The sequence below is a fragment of the Accipiter gentilis genome, chromosome 14, assembly GCF_929443795.1.
Source record: "Accipiter gentilis chromosome 14, bAccGen1.1, whole genome shotgun sequence".
NCBI lineage: Eukaryota > Metazoa > Chordata > Aves > Accipitriformes > Accipitridae > Astur > Astur gentilis.
Genome location: NC_064893.1, coordinates 17,978,623 through 18,006,092, shown reverse-complemented (window position 1 = coordinate 18,006,092; position 27,470 = coordinate 17,978,623). Strand labels below are relative to the sequence as shown.

The 27,470-nt window shown below is 45.1% G+C and overlaps 1 protein-coding gene across 1 annotated transcript in view; it reads right to left on the bottom strand.

Moving 5' to 3' along the window:
- AHCY (adenosylhomocysteinase) overlaps positions 1–26,528 on the bottom strand; it is a 29,019-nt gene extending 2,491 nt beyond the window's left edge. Inside the window, exons 1-9 of the mRNA XM_049817578.1 lie at positions 26,415–26,528; positions 24,368–24,558; positions 21,469–21,544; positions 19,429–19,581; positions 13,103–13,215; positions 9,987–10,194; positions 9,044–9,131; positions 8,006–8,123; positions 1,662–1,856 (exon numbers count right to left, since the gene is read on the bottom strand). Coding sequence (XP_049673535.1) covers positions 1,662–1,856; positions 8,006–8,123; positions 9,044–9,131; positions 9,987–10,194; positions 13,103–13,215; positions 19,429–19,581; positions 21,469–21,544; positions 24,368–24,558; positions 26,415–26,442 — 1,170 coding nt within the window. The 5' untranslated portion in view covers positions 26,443–26,528. The remainder of the gene's footprint in view (positions 1–1,661; positions 1,857–8,005; positions 8,124–9,043; positions 9,132–9,986; positions 10,195–13,102; positions 13,216–19,428; positions 19,582–21,468; positions 21,545–24,367; positions 24,559–26,414) is intronic.
- Between the last annotated feature and the right edge of the window lie 942 nt (positions 26,529–27,470).

Below are 27,470 nucleotides of genomic sequence, written 5' to 3'. Positions count from 1 at the left end.
TATCTGATTGACTAGACTGACATGCAAAGATCTGATAGGTACATTTCTAGCAAGTTTAAGACCGATTACACCCACTTGAAAAGGAGCCGAGTCCCTGACATTTCCCAGATCAGGTTCTCAAACTGCAGCAGAGATAAGTTGTTTCACAGCTGCTTCAGCTTGGGGACTTCAAGATTTAGATAAAAAGGTACACAAATTTAGATGAAGGTAAGCTGACATTCTTACCTTAAAATCAGATAGCTGACCATAAGGATGGACAGATTTGGTGCCAAGAACATGGACACAACAGTTTGCCTAGATTTCCAGGAACACACGCTGCAGAAGCGTGTGCATGTTCGCAATAGGTTATCATCAAAGCAATATTCTTGCAGTCAAAGAAAGTGCAATGTAAGGTACTTGGTAACTGTTAAATTTTACATTTGAACCTCAAAACTACTACACAGAACAAGGAAAGATACTAGCCAGAAAATTATCGAAGAAAGCTCTTCTGCCCATCTTTTGTTGGTTCTGACAAGCCAACTGCTTTATTCTTTTAAATACTCTATGGAGTGCAGAGGGTAAAAAAAGCATTTTGTCACAGTATATGAACCTGAAGAATGCTCCACTAACATGCAACTCCATCTAAGTAACTGATCTGGGCATTACTTCTCATTTCCAGTTCAAGTATGCTTACTAAAAATCATTATTCAGGAAGAGGATGAAACCACATTTTACTAGCAACATTGGACTATAATTTTTGAGAGAATTGTCAACAAAACTTTTCCTTTGAAGCTGATCATGTGTCAGCTTCCTGATTAACTCCTAGATTGTATTTCTGGTATGCTTTGCTTGATCATGAACAGATGGTTTTGGAAGCTTAAAGTCCTTCAGCAAACACTTCATAAGTGAGCCCAAAGATACACATTCTACTTCCCAAATGAAAGGTATTTTCACATTTAGTCTCACACCTGGTTGCATTCCAAAGGCAGTGTGATCTAACTCCAGCATCTTTTTCAATGACCATCTCAAATTCTCAGGCTTGTTTTGGAAAATTAAAACCAGGTTAGTTTTAGAAAAGGAATTTGCGAGTTGTAACATGATGCAGATTTTTCCAAGAACAAAGAATGCAGAGAAGTTTAAAGCAGAACACGAGAGAATCTGTCATTAATATTTTGTGAAGGTATTAGGACCAGATTGTGATAAGCTCTGCTCAGGTACAAATGGGACTCACACTTTATCAACCACAATAAAAGCAATTCCTAGTTTCACTCCAGCTTCAACTCTGCCCCACGAGACTTTGCTGCTGGATAGGCATGTGAAAGCTTGCTGTGAATGCTGACATTCAGCAGAAAGAACAAGTTGGTTGGGAGAAGCTTCCTGACTACCCTGAGGCAGCGCAGGCCTTCCCAGCACCTTAGGGAAGAGCCCCAGGTCAAGCCAAAACATGACTGCACAGTCTTATCACAGGACAGACAAGTCCCAGTTCTGCACAACAGGTTAGCCACAAAAGATAGCCCACTTTACTCAGCATGACCAAAGCCAAGCATTCACTGATGGACAGAAGCTCATTGCAACAACATTCAGTAGGAAAATGACCTCAAGTACAAACAAAACAAATCTACATGATCTCATCTGAAGTTAGCTTCCTTACAGGCTTGCATCTTTCTGCTATTCTAACTCACCTTCTTTGGCAGGAAATGGACTCCGACAGAGTATTTGTCACTATTGGTCCACAGCTCGATCTGTGCCAGCACCTGGTTGGTGAAGGAGTTGCTCATAACAAAGCTAGGGTGACCCATGGCACAGCCCAAGTTGACCAGTCGGCCCTCTGCTAGCAGTATAATATGACGGCCATTCCTCAGTGTATAGCGATCCACCTGGGTAGGGAAAAAGTAAGAGCAGTGCCATGTCAGGGTAAAGAGAGCATTTTAAATAATGCTAGGTTTTGTGGGCTTTCTTCCCACATCAACAATTCAGCAGTGGGCTTGCAACACAGACTGATTACAATTGAGACACCCCTCCCTCAACTCCCAGCCAGTGTTTGCGAAGCCTGTAGCTATTCTGGACTTCACACAACATGAATCTTAGCATCTGCTTCATATTTAACCAGTTATGCAGTTCTTCTGATTTTCAACATGGATGTTGTCTCAGACAGCTGTGGTGGCCAGCATACTGCTAGCAGTAAAATGCAGTTCATATATGTCCAATTGTAACAACTGGTGTGGAGAGACAGGAGAGAGAGGAAACACCTCTGTGTACAACAGTCCAGAGCCTTTGCATCTAACACAGGGGTAAGAGCCAGAGTCCTCAGCCTGCTGAAACTGCTCTCCTAGCTTCTGGTGTACCTTCCTTTGCTCTCAGGGGGTTAAAGACATGGTCCTCCACTCACACTGATTTCCAAGCTATGCTGGGGACAACAGGACTCTGCACACAGAATCAAGTCTCAGATGGGCTAAAGAGACAAGTCTTCAGGTATATGAGAGTCCCACACAATTCAGAAGATAATGTCACTTAAAGTGCCTCAACTGTCCGGGCCAAACTGGGCTCCTGCAATATTGAAGTTAACTCTGCTTCTCCTTTCCACCAGTCACTAGCTCTTCTCTCCCCTGCCTTCACCCCTGTAGGGGGTTACAATATTAAAGCCCAAAATGAAACACCAATATGGCCTATAAGTTACAAGAATATTCAGTATTCACTTGTATTTATTGCTCATGTCACACCAAGCACATGGGAGTAGAGCAAATATCTGCAAAGTCTTAAAAGATAACCAACAACCAACTTTGACAAAGGTTAATGCTTTAGGCAAGTCCATTTATCTTACACTGTCATAGGACAGCAACTGTGAAAGACCCAAAAGGGTCCCTCCCCACAGCTGTATTTATAATTTAAGTCTCAAAAGTTGCTTAATATGAAGCAAAACACATCACTTTCAGTTTTATTTTTAAAGCCTTGGACTGAAAAGTTAGAAGTTTTAATTGTAACAACAACTGTCAAGGTTTAACCTCAGCTGGCGACTAAGCCCCACACAGCCACTCACTCGCTCCACCCTGGTCGGATGGGGGAGACAACTGGAAGAGTAAAAGTGAGAAAACTCCTGGATTGAGATAAAGACAGTTTAATAGGGAAAGCAAAAGCCATGCACATAAGCAAAGCAAAACAAGGAATTCATTCACCAATTCCCATGGGCAGGCAGGTGTTCAGCCATCTCCAGGAAAGCAGGGCTCCATCACGCCTAACGGTGGATTAGGAAGACAAACACCATCACTCCCAATATCCCCCCTTCCTTCTTCCTCCCCCAGCTTGATATGCTGAGCATGACATATGGTCTGGATTATCCCTTTGGTCAGTTGGGGTCATCCGTCCCAGCTGTGTCCCTTCCCAACTTCTTGTGCCCTCCCCAGCCTCCTCACTGGTGGGGTGGGGTTAGAGGCAGAAAAAGCCCTGACTCTTGTGTAAGCACTGCTCAGCAGTAACCAAAACATCCCTGTGTTATCAACACTGTTCCGAAAACACTTCCGAAAAAACATCTTTGGCAGGTCTGTAGCAGAGATGAAGTAAACCAATAGAAACCATTTTATTAGAACAGGTATTTAGCCTTCAAAGCAGGTCTGTGCCTCCACTTGTCTTCCCCAGCTATGCTTCAATCGCAGCACTATTTTCTGCTTCTTGGGTTCATAGAACAGATTGTGTTTTCAGCACAACATATATAGACAGTAACCACCTCTAACAGAAACCATACATTCTTAATTTCTCCTGTCCAAGAGCAGCACAGCAAGGTAGGGTTAGTAAGAATGCTCTCCACTGAGCAAGTGCAATAATTCTTATGGATGCCGATTCTCCACTGTGACCACAAGTGACAGTGTTCAGTCCACCCAAAATATACCACATGGGCTATCATAAGATTCTGGGAGGAAGTAATGAAACAAAGAGGAAGCAGCCAGAAAGCAGAACACTAAAACCCCTGAGAACAGCTACAATATTGCTTATCTTAAACATTATATTTACAGATTAAACTACTACAAGGTAGCAGTTAAGTAGCATTTCAGTTTTGAAGTCTGAATTGGGTGGTTTAGGTGTCAAAATATTATATCCATTTAATAGCCACACAACTTGCACCTGGACAGCTGCTGACTTGTGCATGGAATCACATACCTTTGGCAATCTGCTGACATGACTCATTCAATGCACAGGGTAATGCAGAAATGCAAATTAATGTCTTTGCACAGAAATAAATACAAAATAGTAGTGGTACCAGCAGAGGCTTAAGTCAGTACTGTGGAAACACATCTCATCTATGGGCAGATAAACAGGCTAATTCATAAGCTCAAGAAGTTGCTACAGAAGTAGAATTCCAATTATCCAAGCACTAAATTCATCTCCACACTTATACAAATGCCTGCTCCCTTTCCCCATTGCTATTTAGCTTGCCACAGACTTTCTGGCTGCTTCGCACTTCCCTCCACTCCTCCTCATGATACAATAATTTATTTTCAGAGCCAAAGTTCATTGATCTCGCCCTGACCTTTCCTTCCCCTCTCAAGTTGAGCTTGTGCTACACATCAGTCTCTAATACCAGAACACAGCTGAGCAGGACTGCAGTGCAAACCTATATTCAAAACAGCCTGAGAGCTTTTCAGTAATAAGCCTACTTCCTCCTTAACTGTACTTTGAAAGCAACAGATGAGCCAGAATGGCACAATAAGATGTTTTCTTTTCCTAAGTATTAAATATTTCTTATACCAGCTCACCATTTGTAATTAGAGACCATATGGTACTGAAAACTACCAAGTTGGACGCTTTCACAAGTACTCTGTACCTCTAGCTGAAGCCCAGCAACCCTCAGCTGTGGTATTACTCCTCTAAGAGACAGATGTCTTCATAGGAGGTTAAGAGATTTTTGCTCTTGTACTATATTCCCCTCCCTGCTACAAGATACAGAAAAGAGCTGCCAGGTAGGTCGTAGCAAAAATTTGAATATTTAGAGAGTTAGTACTTGGTATTATAAAACAGGATACCTCACCCAGAACACTGATGTGAAAAAAAACATATGTTATGCTAAGGATAAGTGCAAGATCTCACACCTTCAACACAGGACTGACCTCCCCTTGAGGCCCCCGAAAGACTGGGGACAAGATGACCACAGAATTGTCCCTCTGATGAGTCTGAGCAACAAAACTGAGAAACCAGCAATGGCCTAAGTGGCAAACCAATAATTTCCTTCCCAGATTTCAGTGTAAGAGCAGTTCTATCAATTATTGTAATGACTCATCACTGCTGCCCTGAGAAAGGTCTCAACATATGCAGACAAATTCCCATGCAGGTGGTGAGGGACAGAAGCTGCAGGATACCTCCTGGGAGCTTGTTTCTAAACCTGAAGTTAATGCATGTCCTAGAAGTTAAGTAATTGCAGCAAGTTTCTACTCAATACCTTTTAATCTGTTTAAAGCATGGAATTTGTGGCTCTAAAGTTACATTTTGCCTCCCAGTCCTGCTGTCCCCCTTCTGAAATGAGTAAGCTCTTTTCATCCACTCCTGCTCAACTGCCCAGCCACCACAGCAATCAGGCACAGAGAATGAAAATGAAGAATAATGAAGCTTTTACACAGCAGAACTTGTTCACCTAACACCTGCTCAGCAGGTACTTCCTTATCTTGTCAGACAGGTCTAAAGTCTTTAGGGACAAGAAATGTAAACAAAATGGAGCATAGGGGTATACCACTAGCACAGTGTAGTTACATATAGCATTAAATACACCAATTACAGAGTCCAACTGGGGATTCAAACCAGTTAACAGTGCTTCAGATTCACTGCTAAAAGTCAACAAAACCCAAGTACTAACATGAGACAGGGACCAGCTTTTATTGGGCTTGACAAGGTACACATCTGTAGGCCATCCTCACTTCAGTAAAGCTTCAACCATGTGGAATGGTTTTATAAGGTCAGATTTACCTCTAGGTACATCCCATCTCCAGTGGTAACCAGTAGATGGGTAAGGGAAAGTACAAGAACAGCCCAAGGGTAAAGTGCTATTTCCCCCAGTAAATCATCTCAGCTTCAACTATCTGTGCATCAAGCTGACACACAGGTGATCCACTCAGGGCTGTCAGAGACACCTTTTACAAATTTTAGCTAATGACTTTTAAGCAAACACACTTGTGGCACCCACAGTATGCTGGGCAGCTATTTTCACAGCTTTTGCTCTGTGAACAGGTGTCTCCTTTGCATCACTCTGAACATCTTGCTTGTGACAGCAGTGATTTATATAACAGACCAGGGAGACTCAGGGTAGGAGATAGGTCTTCAGCATTAAACCATATGGATGACTTTGAGCCCAATTCCATGCTTTTTCAAAAGTAATATTCTGGTTTTAACCAGAAACTTGTTACAGTTTTCATACCTTGGACTAGACTGCATCTCATTGCACCTAATACATCTGTGACAGACTGACTCCTTCAATACAGAGTATATAAAGAAAAAGCAACTACTACCTCTGCCAACAGCGACAATTTTTCACATGGACTTTAAAAGACCCATGTGCAGGCAGTTTGTATGATACCATCAATTTCACCTTCAACAATGGTTACTTTTTGAGCCATCCCAGTTTTAGTTTTAAAACCCGAACTACCAGAAAACAAGCAGCTAGCTGCAGGCTCCTCTACGACAAGAGCTGTTGAGCAAAGTAAGCTCCACACTAAGGTCATGGGCAAGAACAGACTTGAATGTAGTGAGAGCTTGAGGGTATAACTTCATACCTACTTGAGCCCATGCAGAGTGTCCAAACAACAAACAGGATACTGAAAAGACTGTCACAACTGCTTAGTAAGAGCTTGATGTGGGTGGCCAATCAGTCACAGGGGAGTTATGAAAAGTAGAAGGGCAGATTGAGACCTACTAAGACCTATGCTTGGCTGTGGCATTTTTAAAAAAGTAGAAAAATCTGTCCCAGAATCCTGCCATCAGCAAGCACACACCCTCTTTAAAAAGTAACTACAAGTCACAAGCCAAGTCAGACAAAGCCTGGTTTGCTCTATGTGATTTCTCCCTCAATGCTGGTGTTACAAAACAATTTTGATTTAGTTTAGCTTTCTCTCTCTGCTTTAGGGGAAACAGCTGAAAAGCTGAAATTTTTAGATCCCTATTTTTCTGTGTAGCTACAGCCATAGCTTGAAGTAAATACATGGTGGGAATGCAAGCTGCGCAAGGATAAAACATCTTGCCTTGTCTGCCCATGCACAGACTTTTGACAGGTTTCTAAAATGAAGTCACTAAGCCTGGAAGAGAAGTCTGAGTTTGGCAGACCTCCAGATAGGCTTTCCTGAGGCTTCAGTCTCCAAATATAAAAAAAATGCTTTGAAAACAAAGAGGGGTGAATTTCTTCAAACCTTGACAGAATCCCAAAAGACATTCCCTTGAGATTCACTCTAATCCTGGCACACTGCACCAGGACCAAGATTACTCTGGTGCAGAGCAGTACATGAGCAAGCAGCTTCCTGAGAGGAAATTCAAATCAGCCACCAGGCAATCTATGGGCTCTGCTCTTAAGAAGTTTTATACAGTGTCTAATGGTCTGTTTCAGCTGGAGGCTATCAAAGAAATAGCATTTCCATACCTCCTCACCATAACCCAAACCTCAAAGCTGACTTCCTGTAAGGAATTAACTTTATGCAATTAATTGTCTACACAACCACCACTAAGGGGTAGGCTCCTGTTTGTCAAGGAAGTAAGAACACAAGAGAAAGATGCATCCATACCATGCACCTCTTGCCAGAGACCATGCTGTACACTTGGGCATTGGCTGGAACCAATTGCTTTAATACCAACACAAGAATACAATGTGCAGATTATTCCAGGTTAATCAGGGAAGAGCAGAGCAGAATCTCCATTCTGATCAGCCCAGAGCAACACTGGCTTCCAAGAAAGCTAGAAACACAAAGTACCTGAAGAGGAGTATCCCCCTTTCTGGAAACAGACACTGGTTAGCTATGGCTTCTTTCTAGCAGGAGAGCTTGTGCAAGGGCTGTCTCACCTGAGGTTTAACATTCACCGCCTCTACTGCATTTTCATTCAGCCACTTTGCATCAACTTCCACATCAAAATGGCCAATATTACACACTATGGCATCATCCTTCATCTGCTCAAAGTGCCTGCAAAAAAAAGTTATATCAAAAGTTAACACACAAAAAGTTTTTCTTCAGCACCAGAAGATGCTCTGGTCCATAGGTCTGCTCAAGGAGAAATGAAAAGTGCCTACATTTGACTCTCACAAGACATGTAGGTCTGGTAACCTTCCAGGCATATGAAGTCTGCTGGAAAAATTCTCAAGCTTCTAGGGAAGGACACTTCCCAAGGATGTAAGAGTTATTGGAGAGAAAGTATTTTCCCAGTATGGAAAGTAAAACTATTTTGTTTCATTGGTCAAAACTGAAATACCTGCAGTTATTATCTCTCCTACACAAAATAAAATGTTTTTTTCATGACTTTAAAGTTTCCAGCAGTTTTAAATCTCTAGAGACTAATGGCCTTATCTCCTCCCACTTAATCTGATCTTCCACTACAACATGTACAATCATAATGTCAAAGATGGGAATGAGTTTGTGTGGAGTGGAGGGGCTATAAATTGAGATCTCAGAAGCAGTAACAAAAAACTGCAGGGCAGTTTATTGAGAACAGGCTAGTTTCAAGTCTGCTATGCATACTAACAGATGGAATCACTTTCAACCTTTACTTCTCAACCTTTACCTACCTACTCTTCTGTTTGCATTTATCTGTCCTAACACAGAATTTAGCCCTGAATATCTCATCCTCCAAAAGTCTATCTATCCCTCTACACCTTTTGTTTCTCCATCATTACATGCTGCAAGACAGGAACAATTGCAACACGGCAACATCTAACAGACCTGAAAGTCCAAAGCCCAAATTTCTCACTAAATTGATGCTAAATTCTGATGTCCAGAAATGAGACTGTATGCTAACCCTCACCATACAATCATAACTTGTCAGCAGCATTTAAAAAAAACTTAACTGTACAGCTATACTTTCACTAAAGCAAGTGGCTAGACCATACCTGCCCTGAACAATGTCAGTGCAGCCAGTGGTGGTAACAAAGATATTGCCTTCTTTGCAGGCCTCCTCCATGGTTGTAACTTCATAACCTGAAAAGAGAAAAAGTTACTCCTCTACCCAACCACCAGCATTTATTAAAAAGTGGGATACAATATTACAAGTAGAAAAGTACTGCGAAAGAATGAGTAAGAGAAGTCTGTGCCAACACCTGACCTATGGAAGATGTGAGGTAGTGGGCATACTTTCTTACTAAATACCAACATAGCACAAAAAAGCTATCCCTCACCTGTTTCCAATCTGTAGATCTATACATTCAATGTCTTATGTCCACAGGTGCAATATCTGGCACTGCACTCAGACTGGATTCAGGGGGTCAAGTTTGCAAAGGAAAGTACACCCACAACACCTGCAGATTCTAGTCAGGTATGACTAGAAATGGGATAAACTGGTACTAGGAAGCATAGTTACACAAGGCACCCACAGAAGAAAGTGAGCACAGCTTCCAGAGCATGCCATGAACACAGCTGGAAAGGCAGAGAGCATGGCATTGCTCTCCAAAAACACCTACTGAAGGTAAGGTCTGGTGTTTTACTGTGGAGAGATTCCAGTGAAGTCTTAACCCACACTGGAGGTTAGAGTTGCACAACTTGAGGATAATGAACCCATTCAAACCCAGGCTTACAGCATTATGAATGGGGGCCTTACCCCACTATGGTCTCCATATATCCTTGACTCCAAACACATCTTCAAGGCCTATACTAATAAACTCCTTCCCTAACTGTAAGGAAAGAATTCCTACAGTTAAACTGGAGTCACCTCTACCTCAACAGGGTCAGGGCTGAAACTCACTGAACCTTTCTTGGCCAACTATCACTTGTTGTTGTACACTGACACGCAGAGACCCTCATCAGATACATTAATTTCTGCATCTCCTTAGTTCTCACCTTCCATGGCTGCCTGCAGTGCATTGATGGGATCAATTTCCGTGATGATTACTCTGGCTCCAAAGCTCCGCAGGGCCTGGGCACAGCCTTTGCCCACATCACCATAACCTGCCACAACTGCTACTTTTCCAGCAATCATGACATCTGTAGCACGTTTGATGCCATCAATGAGGGACTCTCTGCAACCATAAAGGTTATCGAACTTGCTCTGAGAAAGAGAAAGGAGCAGCTTCAGAAAAGATGAAAGTCACTCAAGTTAAAATTCCTTAGAGAAACAAAATGGACTTCCATGCAAATACTACAACCCAGGAGGCTGACAGTCAGCTAAATACTTAAACCACAATGAGGGACAGGAAGAAGATAACCTGGTTGGATGTTTTTATTTATCCAGTTTCAATCTATATAGTTAGACCAGATACAGGCTTCAGCACACCCCTCATGAGAAGCATTTCAGAAATATGTTGTGTCTACTGACTAGGGCTTGGACATGTTAAAAGCTTTTTAGAGGTAACCTGAATTTATCAAGTAAAATTCTTTCATACAGAGGTAGGTCTGAGTTCCTTAACCAGATGTTCACCAGTTCTCTGCTGCTGTTTATCAATGAACTGAACTAAGTGCCACAGGTAGGCAAAATACACCAGCAGAATATGACCAATTGGTTAGCACACATTCTTATCTTTGCAAGACACATGCACCCTGCAGAAGCACCAAGTTGCACACAACCACCATGAGAAATTGATTCCTGCAGCCCAGGAAGATCAAAATTGTCTCCTTGCCCAGGAACAGTTACACTAACGCTGCCAGACCTCACCACTGCTCAGATCTAGAAAAATCCAGCAAGTAGCCATTAAAAATACTGGTCATTTCAACCAAGAATCCCTGGATTTCATCTCCTAATGCCCCATGCAAAACATCCTCCTACTGTAACATTAAACACATGAGCTTAACAGCCAGACCTCCAAATCAAAATTCCCTTGCTAAGTCAGATGTTAAATAGTACTCCAGTAGGAACATCTTCCTAAACTCAGAAACAAATTGCTGTACTGATTTTTGTAATGCTCCTCCTTTTTCTCCCTGGGCTCTTCGTTTTGACCAGGAGGATGGGCCGTATAAATAGATTTGATTATCTGAAGAGTTACAGAAGCCAAGAATTTAAAAAAAAAATCTGGTTACCAAAGTTGTGCTATGCTTCCCAAGGCAGGGGTGTAAAGAACTCACCATCCACAGCAAAATTCTGGTCTCAAAGCCTGCCCTGTGCTTTCTACAGCCTTAGGTCACCAATCATTCTTGCTTTCACTTAATACAGGCAGCACTCTGTCTGCTACAAGCAATCTTAAGACTGCATACCTAGATGTGAGTAGGCGCACTGATCTTTCAAATAGAACCTACCTTGCAACTATGGCTGGTGCCATCTAGCACGTGAAAGGTCATGTTACAGTTTGGTTTTTCAGTCTACAGCTTACAACTGTAAAATTTTTATAATAAAAAAAATGCAAAGCCCATGTATAAAAATGTTGCAGCTATGACTACAATGCAGTATCTGAGCAAGTTATGAGGTACAGTGGCATACCACTCCCAGCCTCAGAAATTGGCCAAGGACTAATGTGTAAGAAGTTATAGTTCAGATCCAGAAGTTCCTTGATTCAGTGCCTGTAAGTCCTATCACAGGCACATTTACCATTAAAGTTTCAGAAAATTTGTGTTATCAATCCTTCAAATACCAAAGCTAGTGCCAGTTGGTAATCCTCTCTTCTAGTCCTCCAGCAGATTTTCCTTGCGGTATAAGCCTTCTTATGGAGCAAAAGAGCAGGGTCAGATTTGATTCCTCATCACCAAATCCCCCAATTGCAATCAAAGCCTTCCAGGTGCCTGTGCATTCCCATGCGGGCAAGGTAGCAGAGTGCCAGATGCAGACATCTGTCCCACCCAAAAATACATTTGAGTGGCAGGAGGGAAGAACAGAACTGGATGCTGCCTGCTTTCTCTCTTCAAATACTAGTATAGGAACCTGGCACCAACTGAAAATACCAAACTGAGAGAACAGATTTTGTCAGCTCAGTTGCATGTCTTCCTGGAGATCTGTAACTGTGGTTACTACAAATCTTTTACTACATAAATACCAAACAGTACTTGAAAATAAGCACTTGTTTGGCACTAGGATAAAGTGAGCTCAACACAAATCCACTCAAGAGGCTTTTTTAGAAACATCTGAATTTCCAAATCTAATAAACACTATTAATAGTTATTATGCAGAAGGCACAGATCTAGGTGAAAAGGATGCAAAGAAACAAGCTTCTTCCAAGATCAACTGGATTCCAGCCCACTAGCTATGAAATAAAAATGCCAGATACATCTGTGAGCAGAAAGGAGATACTCTTCAGATAGCAAACTGCAGAGAAAGCAGGCAAAACAGTCAGTGATAAATACCATGTCCAATAAGATGTTAGTATGGTAACTTGAAATAGATTTAGCAACTAGATTTAAAAAAATAAAAATCTAGATGGATAAACCTTAAGTACACCGGAAAGTCCCACTATAATTCATCAGCATCCAAAAAGAACCAGCACCCTTTAAACACCATTCCCCCTTATCCCTTGATTCACCAGGATTTGTCTTGGAAGGCAGTAATATAGCTAAGCAAGGAATACCTCCTGCCCTATCCTTTGCAACCGCGCTCACAGAGATACCTTGTCAGATCAACCAACCTTTACCAGCCCCAAGCTCATGTAGGTCACACTCTCTTTTCCAGCTGGTACCTACCACCTACCTGTGAGCTTTAAGCTACTCAGAGTGAGGACATGTCCCTTGCCACATGAACCGACTGTGCCCCAGGAGCCATCATTTCCAAAAGTGTTTTCATATTATTAAAATGCAGAAGAATGCATGTCCTTACATACAAAAAAAAAAAGCCCTTGATGTTCTGAAAACAGGGTGTTTACAATGGCATATCCCATGAGAGACATCGTAGGCTCACTTCAAGGATATGGTGAAAATCTGTTCAGTACCAGGTCAAGAATAGCTCAGCAAGAGAAGGAATATTTGCATGGGAATGACAACATCCCAACACCAAACTGGTCAGACAGCAGAACATAGCAGAAGGGCTCTAGCTGCATTACCTTGGTGACAGAATCATTAACGTTGATAGCTGGCACTTTCAGGGTCCCATTGGCCTTCATCTTGTACAGGTTGTGAACTCCAGTGGTTGTCTCTTCTGAAATACCTCTAATTCCTGTGGGGAGAGTAAAAGGATTCACCTTAGTTGGAGTTAATGTTGCTGCAAACCAACACATCCAGGTGCTGGGAGCATATTCCGGAGATCCAAGTTAAACAAACCCTTTGCAGGAAGCAGGGAAGAGATGAGAACTCTCATTTGGATCCTCCAACAGTAGTTTGAAACTTCAAACCAGTTTCTTCCCCCACAAAGCACTTAAGAGCAGGACAAAATATTCTTTGGAAAACTGGAAGGGACCAGCTTTAGACCAGGGAATTGGGAAAGACACTGTTCTATTTTCTCACAAAATGTTCAAAAAACTCTCCTGCAAAAAGGGCAAGATGTTCACCTCAGTGATGTTTCTACAGCCTACTCAATTCTTGCAAGGTGGCTTGAAAGGATATGATACCTAGATAAACACACTTAAATCTAAAGCACTATTATCAGCTGAAAAAAGTACCAAAAAATCAAATACACAGCTTGCTATTCCCAATCCTTCTGATGCAATCAACTTCAGCTCTGATGAAGCAGCCAAGATACCCCCTAAATCTGGATACTAGCTATATGAAACTTCAGTTTCATGGGTATTACTAGCACAATCAAAAAACATCATTTCAAATCTATCCTTGTTTGAAAACAGTCCAGGAGACAGAGACCAGAGACAAAGGGCTGTCTAGAATGACCAACAACGTATAATGGACTAAGATCCTGATAACACAGGAGCTGACATGGGGGTTACCTGGCTCCACATTACACCAAAAAGCCAAAGCTCTAACAGCACCCCCTGCCTTAAGGATCCTGACTCTTCACAGACCTTTTGACAACAGCCAATTGTTCAGAAGTGGCATCACTGCACATGACTTCTGGATATCTCTCCTCTCATGTCTCAATAATACCTCATTATATATAAACTGTCTAGCTGCTACACCAGGTAACACCCAATTACTTCAAAAGCCTGTCTGTACTAAAAGGTACTCAATTTATGACAATCAGAATAAATCTGAAACTAAAATATTCAGTGTGGCTGAATTTCCACTGTAGAGGATAGGTAGGGTAATTATGTTTGTTCTTTAAGGACTGGAGGCATACTGCAAGGCAATTATTTTGTTGAAGTACAAACTATTGGGGGAAAATAGAGGAATTCTGCTAAATCAGGCTGAAACCACAAACACAAGCAACATCTCTATAAAGAGATCTATGTGGCATTTGGAGCCAATTCAGACTCACAAGGAGAAAAATATGAAAACAATGAATACCAAGTTCTACATACATCAGAGATTTATGCAAAGATACTGCCTCTCCAGGCAAGTGACCTCTCACATTGACCTCATAGAATAAAATTGAAAGGAAGCTCGTAAGCAAAATAATTTTACAGTCATTTTGACAGAAAAACTGAGAAATAAACATTTATAAATTGTTCTGTTCATGCGCTTTTACTGATGAAGCAGGCAACAGCCCAGATTATCCTATGTGAGCGCACATGAACAGACAGAAATATTGCTCCTTTTCATGTCATTTTTCTTAATTCCTCTCCCTCACTATAAAATACATAATCACTCCAAATTCCTACACACATTTTTTTATCCACACTCTACCCACAGTCCTCCTAATGTTTCAAAAAGGTGAACAGCCTTCCTATTGCACAAATAGCAAAAGCAGAGGGGCCAAAGGACTTACCCAAGATTACCAGCCAGCGGCAATGGCAGGGCTCCTCAACCACAACCCACATACCTTCTCAGTAGCCAATATTATTTTAGGGATGGGCAAGTGGGAAACAACACGGATAACCCACACCAAAATTCAAAAAATTATTTATGTAGTCCATTAGTTCTGGGTATCAAAGAAGTGTCCAAGTGTCACTACCTCCCCAGCCACCAAGATCTATGAGAAGTTTATAGGACAGGATGAATAACTGGAGAATCATCTCTCTGAACAGCACACAGAACAGTCATCAACTGTTGGGATCAACAGTGTCAGCAGAGCCCAAGGTGGGAACAGGAACAAAGCTAATGAGATCCACACTTCCAGCTGAGCAGCTGGCTTTGCCCACAGAAGACAAACAAAGAGGTCAGCCCCCCGAGGGGCCTGCAGGCTCCGGGGAGGTTCCTTGACGCCAGACCAGGACCCTGCAAGAACACCGGCGGGCAGGAAAGCCAGAGCGTGCATTTCAGAGCTACACGTACCTGCACCCTCCGGGCACCCCAGGGGTGCAGAGTCTCCCAGGCACTGCTCCCGAGCAGGTACCTGCACCCACCAAACACCCAGGGGCGCTGTGCCTCCTGGGCACAGCTCACTAGCAGGCTACAAGAGCACAGCTCCTGGCAGAAGGCAGGCAGGTGTTTTGCCCCAACCGTTTGGGTTTCATCTGCTCAGCCGGAACAAGGGCCATGGTGACAGCTGCCAGGAACCCAGGGGCTCAAGTCACACACGCACCCCACCCCACCCCACCCAGCAAGGGAGGGATCAAAAGGGAGGAAAGGAGAATCCCAAATTTGTACCAGAGCTCAATTAAGTAAGAAAGAAAAAAGCTTGTTAAAGCCATCTTCAAAGTTCACGGCTTAAGCCCTCAGGAAGCGCGGCCCGTTGCATTTCCCCCAGACTGCATCTGGGGGGCACATGCCCTCGGCCCGACGTCTTCCCGCTCCCAAACGGGGAGAGGACCGGCGGCGGCCCCGCCCCCAGCCCCCGCCCGCGCTCCGCGGCGCAACACCGACCCCTAGCGCCGCCCCACGGGAGCCGCCGCCGCCGCCGCCCCCCCCAGTCACACTCCACGGGTGGAGATGCTGCTGCAGCCCCCTCCGCCCAGCTCCTCTCGGCAGGTTAGCAGCACTCAGATGCCGATGCTGGTTCAAACCCATCCCTGACGCCTCAGCGGAGTCCAAGGCAGAGCCATCAGACCTCCCTGTCGCTTCCCAGACCGCCAGGCAGAAGCAGCAGCACGGTGTCGCACAAGGAAACGAGACCGACAGCACTAGAAGTACAGCTTGATTAGGCTGATTTATCCCCCCCCAGAGGTCTGTCTCAGACCCTTCGGTAACTACACTCCCCAGAGGGTTACCTGCAGGGAGAACTACTTCAGGCTTTAGCATATTTAGGGCTTTGTTGGAGGGGTCAGGACAGTTTAAAGAACATTGCCTGGTGCACAGGGAAACATGGCATCTGTCGCAAGTCTCCCAAAAGTATCGATTTTCCAGTGCAACTGCCTAGATGAAGTACAATCACCCCCTTATGAAGGAAATCTGTGGGAGGTCATGGCAGAAACCTCCAGTTCAAACCCGCCCTCTCTCTTCTGGTCTATCTGGCAACTCGGAGACACACTTGTCATCCTTCAAAAGCTCTCCAGACTGACATATCTAAGCTTAGCAGATTGTCTTCAAAATTGCACTAAGCAAACCTCACACCGTGTACACCAGCAGCTTCCCTTCCCTGAAGACCACCTGCCTGCTGCTCCCAGGTGACATTTACAGCTGGTCTAAACTACTTTGCAACTCTGCTAGAAGTGCTGTCTACACCACTTAATTTCAGTGCCTGGGTGACTTAAGTGACTGGAGAACAGCAAAGGTCCTACAGCAAGGAAAAGATTGAATTAAATTGAAAAAACCTTGTTGGAACACTCAGACCTGCTTTGCACTCCTATATTTCTTACCTGATCAATGAGCAAGTCTACATCAATGGATCACAAATGACTCAACCTTCTCCATCCTTTCCCAACAGTACTCTTCTGCACAGATGCCAGATACCTCCCTTGCACAAGTTCAGATGACTTTCTCCTTTGTTCACTTCTAGTTTTCCCCTTCCTTCCTTTATTTATCTTGGGTTTAAGGGCATTTGTTTAGTGAAGTAAGCCAATAGTGCAAAAGCCATTCTGCCCTCTAACAGCAGTCATGATCAGGGAGAGGGGAAGATTGCTGAGCATTTCCACACAGCTATTTAACACATCTCCTCATTAAAGCAGACTTGAATGAGCCCTGCTTTCAACTGTTAGTTCCACACTAACTTATATTTAAAATAGAAGCAGCTGAAACATGGAAGACAGACAGTTCCCTTTGAAGTTAGCCCAGAAAATTTGTCCAGCCTTCAAATGGCACTTTCAGATGCTTCATGCTGAAATGTCTCCTCCACTCACAATCCAGTCCTTCCACACACTGTGCATGCCCTGCTAACATTACTCTTGCCCTACCTCTCCCCCACAGAGGTCAAATATAACCACAAGCCCTTAGGATATTAGCCTTTATTACCTTTCAAGATACAAAAAAAAAAAAAAAAAAAAAAAAGGATGCTACACAGCTTCATTTCAGCAGTCTTTGCAGAAAAAGGCTAAGCACAGAGCTCAGTTAAATGAGAACAAGACTCTACTCGGTGGGTCCCATTCTGAAAGGTTTGCTGTTTCCAAGGAGCAATGGACTGGAAGGTAAAGCAGATCAAGTTCTGTCATCCTCCACACAAATCAGTCTTAATTAGTTTACTGAACTGCTGTAAGGAGGCTTTTCAACTACAGTCAGTGCATATAATGCACACACTTTGGCAAGGGAAATGTTGACAGGTATGGCATCCTGTCTAGACTCTTCAAAAACCCAGTGGAAGAGCCATTCTTATGAGTTTAGGAAACAACTCCAGGCAGTAGGGAAGTTTTTTTAGCAATAGCAGGTTAGGGATGGATGCTGAGACAGTTCAACAGCCATTGCCCTACCACACCATATTATACCAGTCGCTTCCACACCAGGAGCACAAGACAAGTAAGAGGGAGCAAAGGGCTGGATGGGAGAAAGAAACAGCCAGGAGGAGGGCTGGAAGTATGAAAGGAGCTCAGCACAAGGACCCCCAGGAACAGGGACACCAACTGAGGTGTTGCATGTGCGTGGCAGGGAAACAACCCTGCAAGAGTTGAACATGGAAAAAGAGTATGAACATGGAAAATGCATTTTTTGGCCTCTGACAATGCCTGGAAGACAGTGAGGCATGAACAACTGTGGTATTCCTTGGCATTAAATGGCAGGAAAGCAAGAGGTCATGAACATCCGACAGAGGCAATCTAGGGAGCAAGAGACCTTCAACAGAAGAGAGGAGATCCCAGCATGGCTGAGCAGACACCAATGAAAACCTCTCATTACAGTTTAAATAACACCAAGATGTTGACTATTGGATTACTAGTGACAGCAGGCTGAGGATGCAGGAGAAAGTGAGACCTGTCACACAGAAGTTTCCTCTCTTCCTGGTGCCCCTACCCACATGAGCACGTGGATGGGGAGCAGCCCCATACTCCTCCCCTCACACAGCCCTATCCATGGCCTGCCACCTTCAGATTTTTTCCCCATAGCTTCCTCTTAAAGCAGTGCAAGAGTCAGAGGAGAGCTGATCCAGCATGCTTCTACAGCAACCTCACCTCTATGGATCAAGAACAAACATCAGCACACTCCACTGTATCAGTTTAGTTTCCACCCCCATCACCATCCAATTTTCTTCACATCCCAGATCAAACATGCCCTTTAGCAACACTGGACATTTGCAGCTTGCAGCTGCACAGATGATGGACAGTGGGAGAGCTTAGGAGAACCTGTCACACCTGCCAGGCACAGATCAGCCTGCTACTGCAGGTCATGCCAAATTCCCTTCAGATAAATCTTTTTACATAAACATGTGCTAGCAACACCACACAGATCTGTTTTCAGTTTTAGTAACTTACACTGAAGATAGTAACTCAACAAAGCAACAGTCCCAACCCTGACTCCATCAGCATCTTCACTGACAAACTACAAAGCATTAACTCATCCAGTTTATATGAGGTAGAAAACTTTTCCCTTTCCAAGAAAGGCTACAGGTTGTCATGACTTCCTCCAGAGGTGCACTAAGAAGATGGGGAAGAAAAAGCACTACTGTAAAAATATTAACCGCAAGCAGACATTAAGCAATTCTAAAACGCAGCCCATTTCCAGGAAGCTTTTGGAAAGTCAGCAGTACCACTGGTCATTCTCAGGTAATGGGCACTGTAAAGGATGGCGAGAAGGACAGGTCACTAACTTATATATTACAGAGCAGAGATGGAAACAGCTCCTGCAGGTAAGAAATTCTGGTCTTGGACTGTAAGCAATTTTCATAGACTCATTCATAGCCTGTTTGCACATGCCTGTCTCTCCTCCCCCTTTTAAACAAGCAAGGAATTCCCACAGAAACAACACTGCCTAAACAGCTTCCCAAGTAGAACTGTACCCGACAAAACAAAATACAAGTCACCTTTCAAGAGCTGTGGGTATTTGGTATGAACTAGGTTGGTAAGATCTCCACCATCATCCAAAATCATGTTGAGGGGCTGTCCATCCTTGAAGTACAGGGTCTGCTCAATGCACCATAAATATTCCTCGTCGGTCTCCCCTTTCCAGGCAAACACTACATGGGAACAAACACACGCAATTAGCCAGTTTCTTACTCAGCATGTAGTAAAGCAGCCAAAGAAAGATTTCATCAGCAGCTCTCAGTAGCAGAGCCAACAGACAGATGATTATCTGTGCCTGCAGGCCAGAAAGCACATTTGCATCGAAAAAAAAGATCTCAGAATAAGCAGAAGTGAAATCACTTTGCCTTCTGTCCCAGGCCACGAACTTGGTCAAAATTTTGAGACTTCACTGCTCTCATTCTTCTTCCATATCAAGAGGGAGAAGGGAAAGCAAACTAAAGCAGACTTACATCCACAACACCCCACTTGCTCCTCTAATACATCCTGCGTTATCAGGAATTAGAAATAGCCACTGGATATATTGATACAGACGAATGAAAACACAACTACAGCATTTTCTAGCACAGCAAAAAAGAGGGACTAGACTTTAGCATGAGCTAAGCACCAGACTACAAATTCTTCAGCAACTTTGAGTTTAAATTCTAATCTCTAGCACAGCGCTAAAATCCAAGCTGCCATGCCTTGCCTGCTCTTATGAGGGCAGATTTCTCTATCAGTAAATCTACCAACAACACCAGGCTGCAACCACTAGCATGTTGTATCTAGCAGTATTTTGCCTTTCCAGGCATTTGTACTGGCTTCATGCTATACTTGAGCCTCAGTGGTACTCAGCCATTCAAACATATATTAGACACATGATTTACATATCCCAACATTTAGCAAAATTGTTGTGTTTTCACTGTTTACACAGAAAACTAACCTTAAGCTAAAAGAGCCAATCATGCAACTGCGCCTTCTGAAAAAATGTACATCAGTATCTCATATTGTATCCACAGGATCAGCATTCCTCCAAGGACTCAAATTCAGCATGTGAAGTGCAATAGTAACAAAAAGAGCAAGTTCCACAAAACAAGAATACCAAGGGCAAAGGTCAAAAACATAGACAAACACTCCACCTGTAAACTGCTCTTCAGCTCAGTTTTGGGTGTTGACAGCTGTGAGGAAAGCAATATCCTAACATCAAATCTACAGAGTCCCACCTGGTCCTTTGACAACCCATGCCAGAGACAGGCAGAAGAGGTGATGCCAGCAGCTAGTAATGCCAAAGGAGCTGATGAAGGGACCACTTTCTTCTGTTACCTTAGAATGGACCACAACTGGGGGAAGACTTGTGGCAATAGCTAATTATAGCAGAAATTAAAGAACCTCTCAATGCAAAGAAGCAGGCTGCCAGAAATCAGATTGAGCCTCTGCCAACATCCAGACTCAGGCCAGGCAGTTCCCAGCACACAGCCATGAGGACTATGTCCTTAAGCTGCGTAAAAGCAGACAGCTGAATCTATTCATACTGACCCACAAGGAATTGCTCTTTAATGGAAGGTGACAGTAACAAAACAGCAGCATACTGATAAACTGCTTCAGCAATATTAGGGCAGCACCACAGCTGGCCTAGCTCTAGCCTAAAAATATGTTGAGTATTGACCCTGCCACTGTAACAGGGCACACTGCAGTTATTCCTTCACTGACCCCTTTTTAGCACCAAGCTTGGTGGAAAGCACCAAACACCTCCCTCTACACACACCTACACACCAATCCATTTAATTACCCAGCCCATTCAATCATCTTAATGACCAGGCTTAAAGCTGGTAACAGACAACCAGGCTCTTTCATAGCCTAACACCAGCCATTGTCAGGATACTACACGTAGTCTGATGCAATGAAGCTTGAATCAAATGTCCTGTTTGTAACAATCATTGCTTTTGATGGGCTATTTCTATCCTGAAGCTTGTTCAGAAGAACTTGATTTGTAGACAGTTTGATTTAGCTAGAACAGGCAGTACACCCCAACTCAGAGCCAAATTAGGACATGGAAAACTTACCAGGGATACCAGCTTTTGCAATAGCAGCTGCAGCGTGGTCCTGAGTGGAGAAAATGTTGCAGCTTGACCATTGTACCTGGAAAACAACCCAAGTTTTGTTTGCTGAACAAAGTTCTGAGATATCAGGCACTCCCTTCCAGCCACAGGAGTTAAAAATGGAGCAAGAGCAAAAAGGCCTATTAGTGCAGATTCCTGCTTTTCTCAGTAGCTCTGCAAAGTTAAGGTGAAAACTAAGTACCTAAGCTAGGGAAAATAACATCACTTTGGGAAAGAAAATAACGGAGCCATCTCCTTACTCGTGAGAGCTTCTGCCAGACAGTCAGAGCGTACATTCAGCTATAGATCTTCAGAAAGTGCACAGTAGGGTGGGTATAGAACATTTTGGTCAATAAAGTTCAGAACAGTCACATAGCAAGTGTCCACTGAGGAATATGGACATGCAGCAACACACCTGCTGGCACTCAGAATAGAAATGCAGCTGAAACACTACATTCAATCAACAGGCGTTCTCCAAGATTATGCTCACCCAAACTCCCACTCTGTGCTCCAGTCATGGAAGCTTTTCCAGCTGAGCTAAGCATTTCCCACACAGATTTCATAACTAGGCTTAGGCACCTAGAAAAGCAACAGCATGTTGCTGAGTTGCACTGAAAAGTATCAGCATACTTACTGCAGCTCCCCAGCAGACATAGAAACCACCACATCCCAGAACCACTCAAGTTCTCACTCTGCTCCCTACAGGGCTGACTGGCAGGTATTTGCATACTTATTTGTAACAGACATTGAGGAGAGAGGGCAATAAGGCATAACCCTTCAGCCTGTTTTCAGATACTCATCCCATTTCATCAAGAACACTTCTAAATAAGGGCTGCTGTAGGATGCACCTCATCTGAGCCTACACAACCAGTACTTGTCAGTGAAAACACACCTGGAAGGAGCACAGGAAAACTGAATTCATGACCTTAAGCACTGCACCTGGGTTTTTCTAAGCTCCCTCCATATCAGTACAAATGACATCAAGAGGTGTCATGGAATTCAAAGTATACAGAATACCCATATATTGTTTACACTTCAAGCACCTGATACAAGACACAGGCTACTTCAACTCTGCACCATCAGATCTGTAATACCAGTTTCTGATAATGGCACAGATTCTAGAATAACTGGCATACCTGATAGGCTCAGAGCCTAATATTTACATCACTGGTTATTAAGAGAATGCATTTTTATTACAATTTTAGAACTTATACTCTGATGCACACAGTATTTAATCTACCTTCATTAACCTAGCCAAAAAAGGGATACCAAGATTACTATGCTGCAGTGAGCTATATCCTCATTATGTAGGGTATGGTTTCATCAGTTTCACTCCTCCCGCCCAGGCACCGAAGTTCTGGCAGAACAGAGGAACCAGGGCTGAATCCAAACTCAAGTCCAAGTCTAAACTAACATGCAGGCATCAGGACAAGGAAGGAGGTAACATGACAGCACACATCTTAAAGGCACAACCATAACTTAGGCTTACAGGAACCAAATCTCTGCAGATACCTCCCTGAATGACTTGGATGAATCCCATACAACACTGATTTGGGGTTGTGCTCAGACTAAAGCAGTTTGGCAATGTTTAAGCAAGCACACAGCTGCTGCCTAGTCCAGCCATACTGGGATACAGTAATCAACAGGAGCAGCAAGGAGCTTCCCAAATTTCAGTGGCTACTGCTTTCTTTTAAATCCTGTGGAAGGACAAAAGCTTCATACACAGAGTAACTGGAATAAAGCCAGGACTGTACCTCCACATCAAAGCTCTCCTTCAGCACTGCACCACTTGCAACCTTGGAGCAGCTCTGAACAGGCTGAAGAACACCTGCATGTGCCTTGGCCAGGCTGACCTGCCATGCTGTCTAGACCTGCCCCCTCCACTCTTTGAGGAAATACCTTAGCTGCTACAGAGAGAGCACTTCTCCCAGTACCTTTCAATCAGCATGACACAGCTCAACTCTTTTAACCATTCCCAGGGAAGAATCCCATACAGGGCACCACTGGGCAGCCTGAGTTCAGGCAGCTAAACTTCAGGAAGAAGGAATTTCAGATCACATATGTACTTAACATAATCCATCATCAAGTTCCAGTCAGCTCCCCACTCAGCATGCAAGCTATGTAGATTATGCTCAGATGCCTGGCTCTCCTCTTGCCCTGTACAGCAAACACTCAGCTGGATGTTTGGGCTTCAGTCAGCAAGCCAGGCAGAGGACACAATGCAGTAAATGGCTTATAAGTATCTCCATCTTTAACATGGACCAGGGTAAGTGGTCCATAATCACACAACAAATTCAAAGTCAGTGGAATTCCCAGCCCTCGATCACTGAACCACACTGCCTCCCTGTTGTTTTCCTGCACAGCTCAAGGGCCAGCATGAGCTCTCAGAAAGCTTCATTAGTTTTTACTGACTTTACCCAGGGCAGGGTGTGGTTCTTAACACAGGTTAATCTTTGCTGGAGGCAGTCACTAGAGCTTCAGCATTACCAGCAACAGCACTGCATGCCCAAGCACAACACAATTGCGTGGGAGCAGCTTTCGCACTGCTGCTCAGGGTGCTGTACATACACACAGTTGATGGAGCTGCTGAAGCCAGTAATCCAGCCCAAAACAGGCACTAATGAAGCTGCAGCTTGTCCAGAGGGAAGACACATACCACATCTCAGAGGTGCACACAGTACAGGTGACAAGCCTTTGGCTTAAGGAGAGGAGATATAATCCATCCAACCTGGAGATTGCAGCATGGTCTCTTCCAAAAAGTACAGATATTTGCCAGGAGCCCCTAAGGTAATTGCAGAAGCAGTGCCCCAGGCAGAGCATTACCTAAGAGCATGCTGAAGAAGAAACTCAAGAGACACTTTACCTCAGCTCCCAGCTCTATAAGGGTCTCTATGAGAACTGCTGTCTGCACTGTCATGTGAAGGCAACCAGCGATACGTGCACCTTTCAGTGGCTTTGATGCAGCATACATCTCCCGCATCTTCATCAGCCCTGGCATTTCATTCTCGGCAATCTCAATGGCCTTGCGACCCCAGTCTGCAAGGCTGATGTCAGCTGCAAGAAAAGGAGGACAGGTGTCAGAGTTTAAATAGCCAAAACCTTAGTATCTGTTCACTCACTTGTGGATAGGCATTGGTTGCAACAGCTGAACTGAACACCCAGCAACAGCTAGGAGACAGAGTTGGGGGAAGAACAGACCATATTCCAGTTACTCCCTGCTTTTTTACTATGGTACACAGGCTTTCAAACAAGTTTAGACCAAACCTAACAGCCCCTCTGAAAAAAGCATGCTCCTGTATGAACACATTAATCAACTGTGACCTAGTGTACAGATATCCTGAGGTCCGTTAATTCAGTAAGCCCCAGACTTAAGCATTCCTCCTTATATATACTGCCCAAGGGTCTGACACTTGCTACAGAGATTTAATTCCATGGTATTAAGACTTTCAGGGCTGGGGGGGCTGCCTGTATGGCAATAGCTTCCCCACATGAGAACACACACAGCATGCTCCCTGCCAAGCACACCAGGAGCTGAGCCCAGCCCAGCTCCCCTCTTAAGAGCTAAGCTGCAGGGTTCCTACCCCCTGGATCCACAAAGATTATTTTCAAGGCACCATAACTACCTTAGTTACAAGTCAACTTCTGCCTTTGTAAAAAGGATCCATAGTAGTAAAGTTCAGCAAAAACTGAACAAAACAGACTTCTGACAGCCTAGCTCAGAGTAAAAAATACTGTGCTCACCATGGATGTCTGACTCCAGCCTTAAAAAGGCAAGGGTCAAACAGCTAATGCCTAGGTGCGCCACTTCGTGGCATCAGCCAAGATCAAGCGTCCCTCTGACTTGGTTAGCTCTTTCAGAAGCTTACCATGTCACTTAAGAACATGGTCAGACACTTTTCTTTTACCTACCTAGCAAATACAGGCCATTGAAAGCACTTGGGAACACGAGAACCTCTGAGTCAGACTGCTGCATTTAATAAAGACAAGCTAATTGCATTTTGCTCCAGAATGAAGCCCACGGGCCACTGAAGCTATTGCCTACACTTTAGCTACCTGGTGCACAGCCTTTACACCAACAGGGGACTTAAAGTCCAGGCAATGGAAGGACCATGGAAACAACTATATCAAGAGGGGGAGGTCTAGAATCTTATCCCTCTTAAGGGCTCAGCACTCTTACAAGGGCTGCTTAAAAAAAAAATCTGGTAGTATTTTAGGTCCATAGCGTGCAAGACAAATTATTTTTGAATCTGAGCCTTATAGACGAATGTTATTCTCTTCCAATTTAGCCTTCAAAGAACACGCAACTCTTTAGAAAAATTAGGGGTCTTGGGGAGTTTCAGGTCTACAAAACCTTCAGAGAAGTGTGTAACACGGGTCCCAGATTTAAAGATAACTTTCACATTCGGAGTGAAAGCCTGTCCCCAGCGCAGGGTTTCTGGTGGGCAGTCAGAACAGGAGAAGGTCTACAGACAGGGCAGCCGGAGTCGCCCGCGCCGCGGGCTCCGGCGCAGGAAAGCAGCAAAATCGCGGGTGGAAACCCCGCGGGTGCCGCGCTGCGGAAAGAGACAGCCGCTCCAGAGCCGGTGCAGCCCCCCCCCGGAGGCCCCCTTCTTTCTCCGCGGGTGTATCAGCAGCACGGGTGTAAACGCAGCCCTGCCCCACAGCCTGGCGGGGGGCTTCAGGCTTAGATTCCCTGCCTGCCCTGCTGCCCGCGCTCCCCGCCCCCCGCGGCGGCACGGCGAACAGGCAGCTGCCATCTTCCTCCGCCGCCGCATCCAGCCGCGGCAACGGGGCCGCGGAGCCCCCGCGGCGCTCCCCGGCACGGCCGCGGCCCGCCGTGCCCCGGCCGCAGGGGAGCCGTCAGAGCCCCGCAGGGAGCGGGCTAAGCTAGGCCCGGGGCTCGCACTCACCCACTTTGTACGGCAGCCTGTCCGACATGCTGACGGGGCCGCGGCAACCGGCGGAGGAGGAGGCAGCGGCGGCCTCGAGCGCGCTTTAAGTAGAGGTGGCGCCGCCGCCTGCGTGGGGCGGGGCGCGCTGGGGCCCGGCCGCTGTGAGCGTGAGGGGGGCTCTCCCCGGCCGAGCCCTGCCTCCCCGGCTGCCCCCGGCCCGCCTCCCCCGCGGCCAGAGAGGTCCCCGGAGCCCTCTGGTGCCTGGGCTGTCCCCAGAGGCTGCCCCCCTTCACCCCTTGCAGTACCGCAGGAGCTCCAGAGGCCTCCTCTGCCCCCGTGACCAGAGCGAGCCCCAGAGCCGCCCCAGAGCAGGCTCTGGTGCCCGCTGCTACCTGGAGCGGCCCTGCCGCTCACCACCACCAGTGCCAGGACAGGCCTTGGAGCCACACAGGAGCAGGGCAGGTCTGAGGGCAGTGCCAGGACAGGCCCTGGTCCCCAGTACCAGATACAGGCATGGAGCCACTGCAGGCACTGACCAGGCAGCACACCCCATCCCGCTGTCCTGGGAGGCTCCCCAAACGATCCCATGATTTCTTTAGTGTAGGCAGTTACTCTGTGGCATGCAGACCCTTTGCTGCAGCAGGGCCGAGGGCAGTGTACAACTCAGCCAGTCAGGCCTGCGAGGCCGGGCAGCACGCTGCTGAGATGCCACACAAACAGAGCTAAGGCATGGTGCGCAGGTTGCTCATCTGCCTGGACCTTGGACTTGGCTGTGGCCTGTTCCTCTTTCCAGCTTGCAGCCAATTTGCCAGGTGCAGGGCAGGAACGGTGCAGCCAGGCCTGCTGGCCCCTGCCCCCAGCCACAGCCAATGCCTGCTGCACACGCAGGAGGCAGAGCCCTGCCTCAGCCTTGTCTGGGGGTCACATGTACATTCGCTCCTGTCCTAACATCTGAAATATGTTTTTCATAGGCCTCAGTCATAAACTGGGGTGAACTTTGCAACCAGGGTGTTGTACACCTCTTTTTTTTTATCCGTGAAATACTTGAAAGTGAGGATTTCCTCATACTTACCC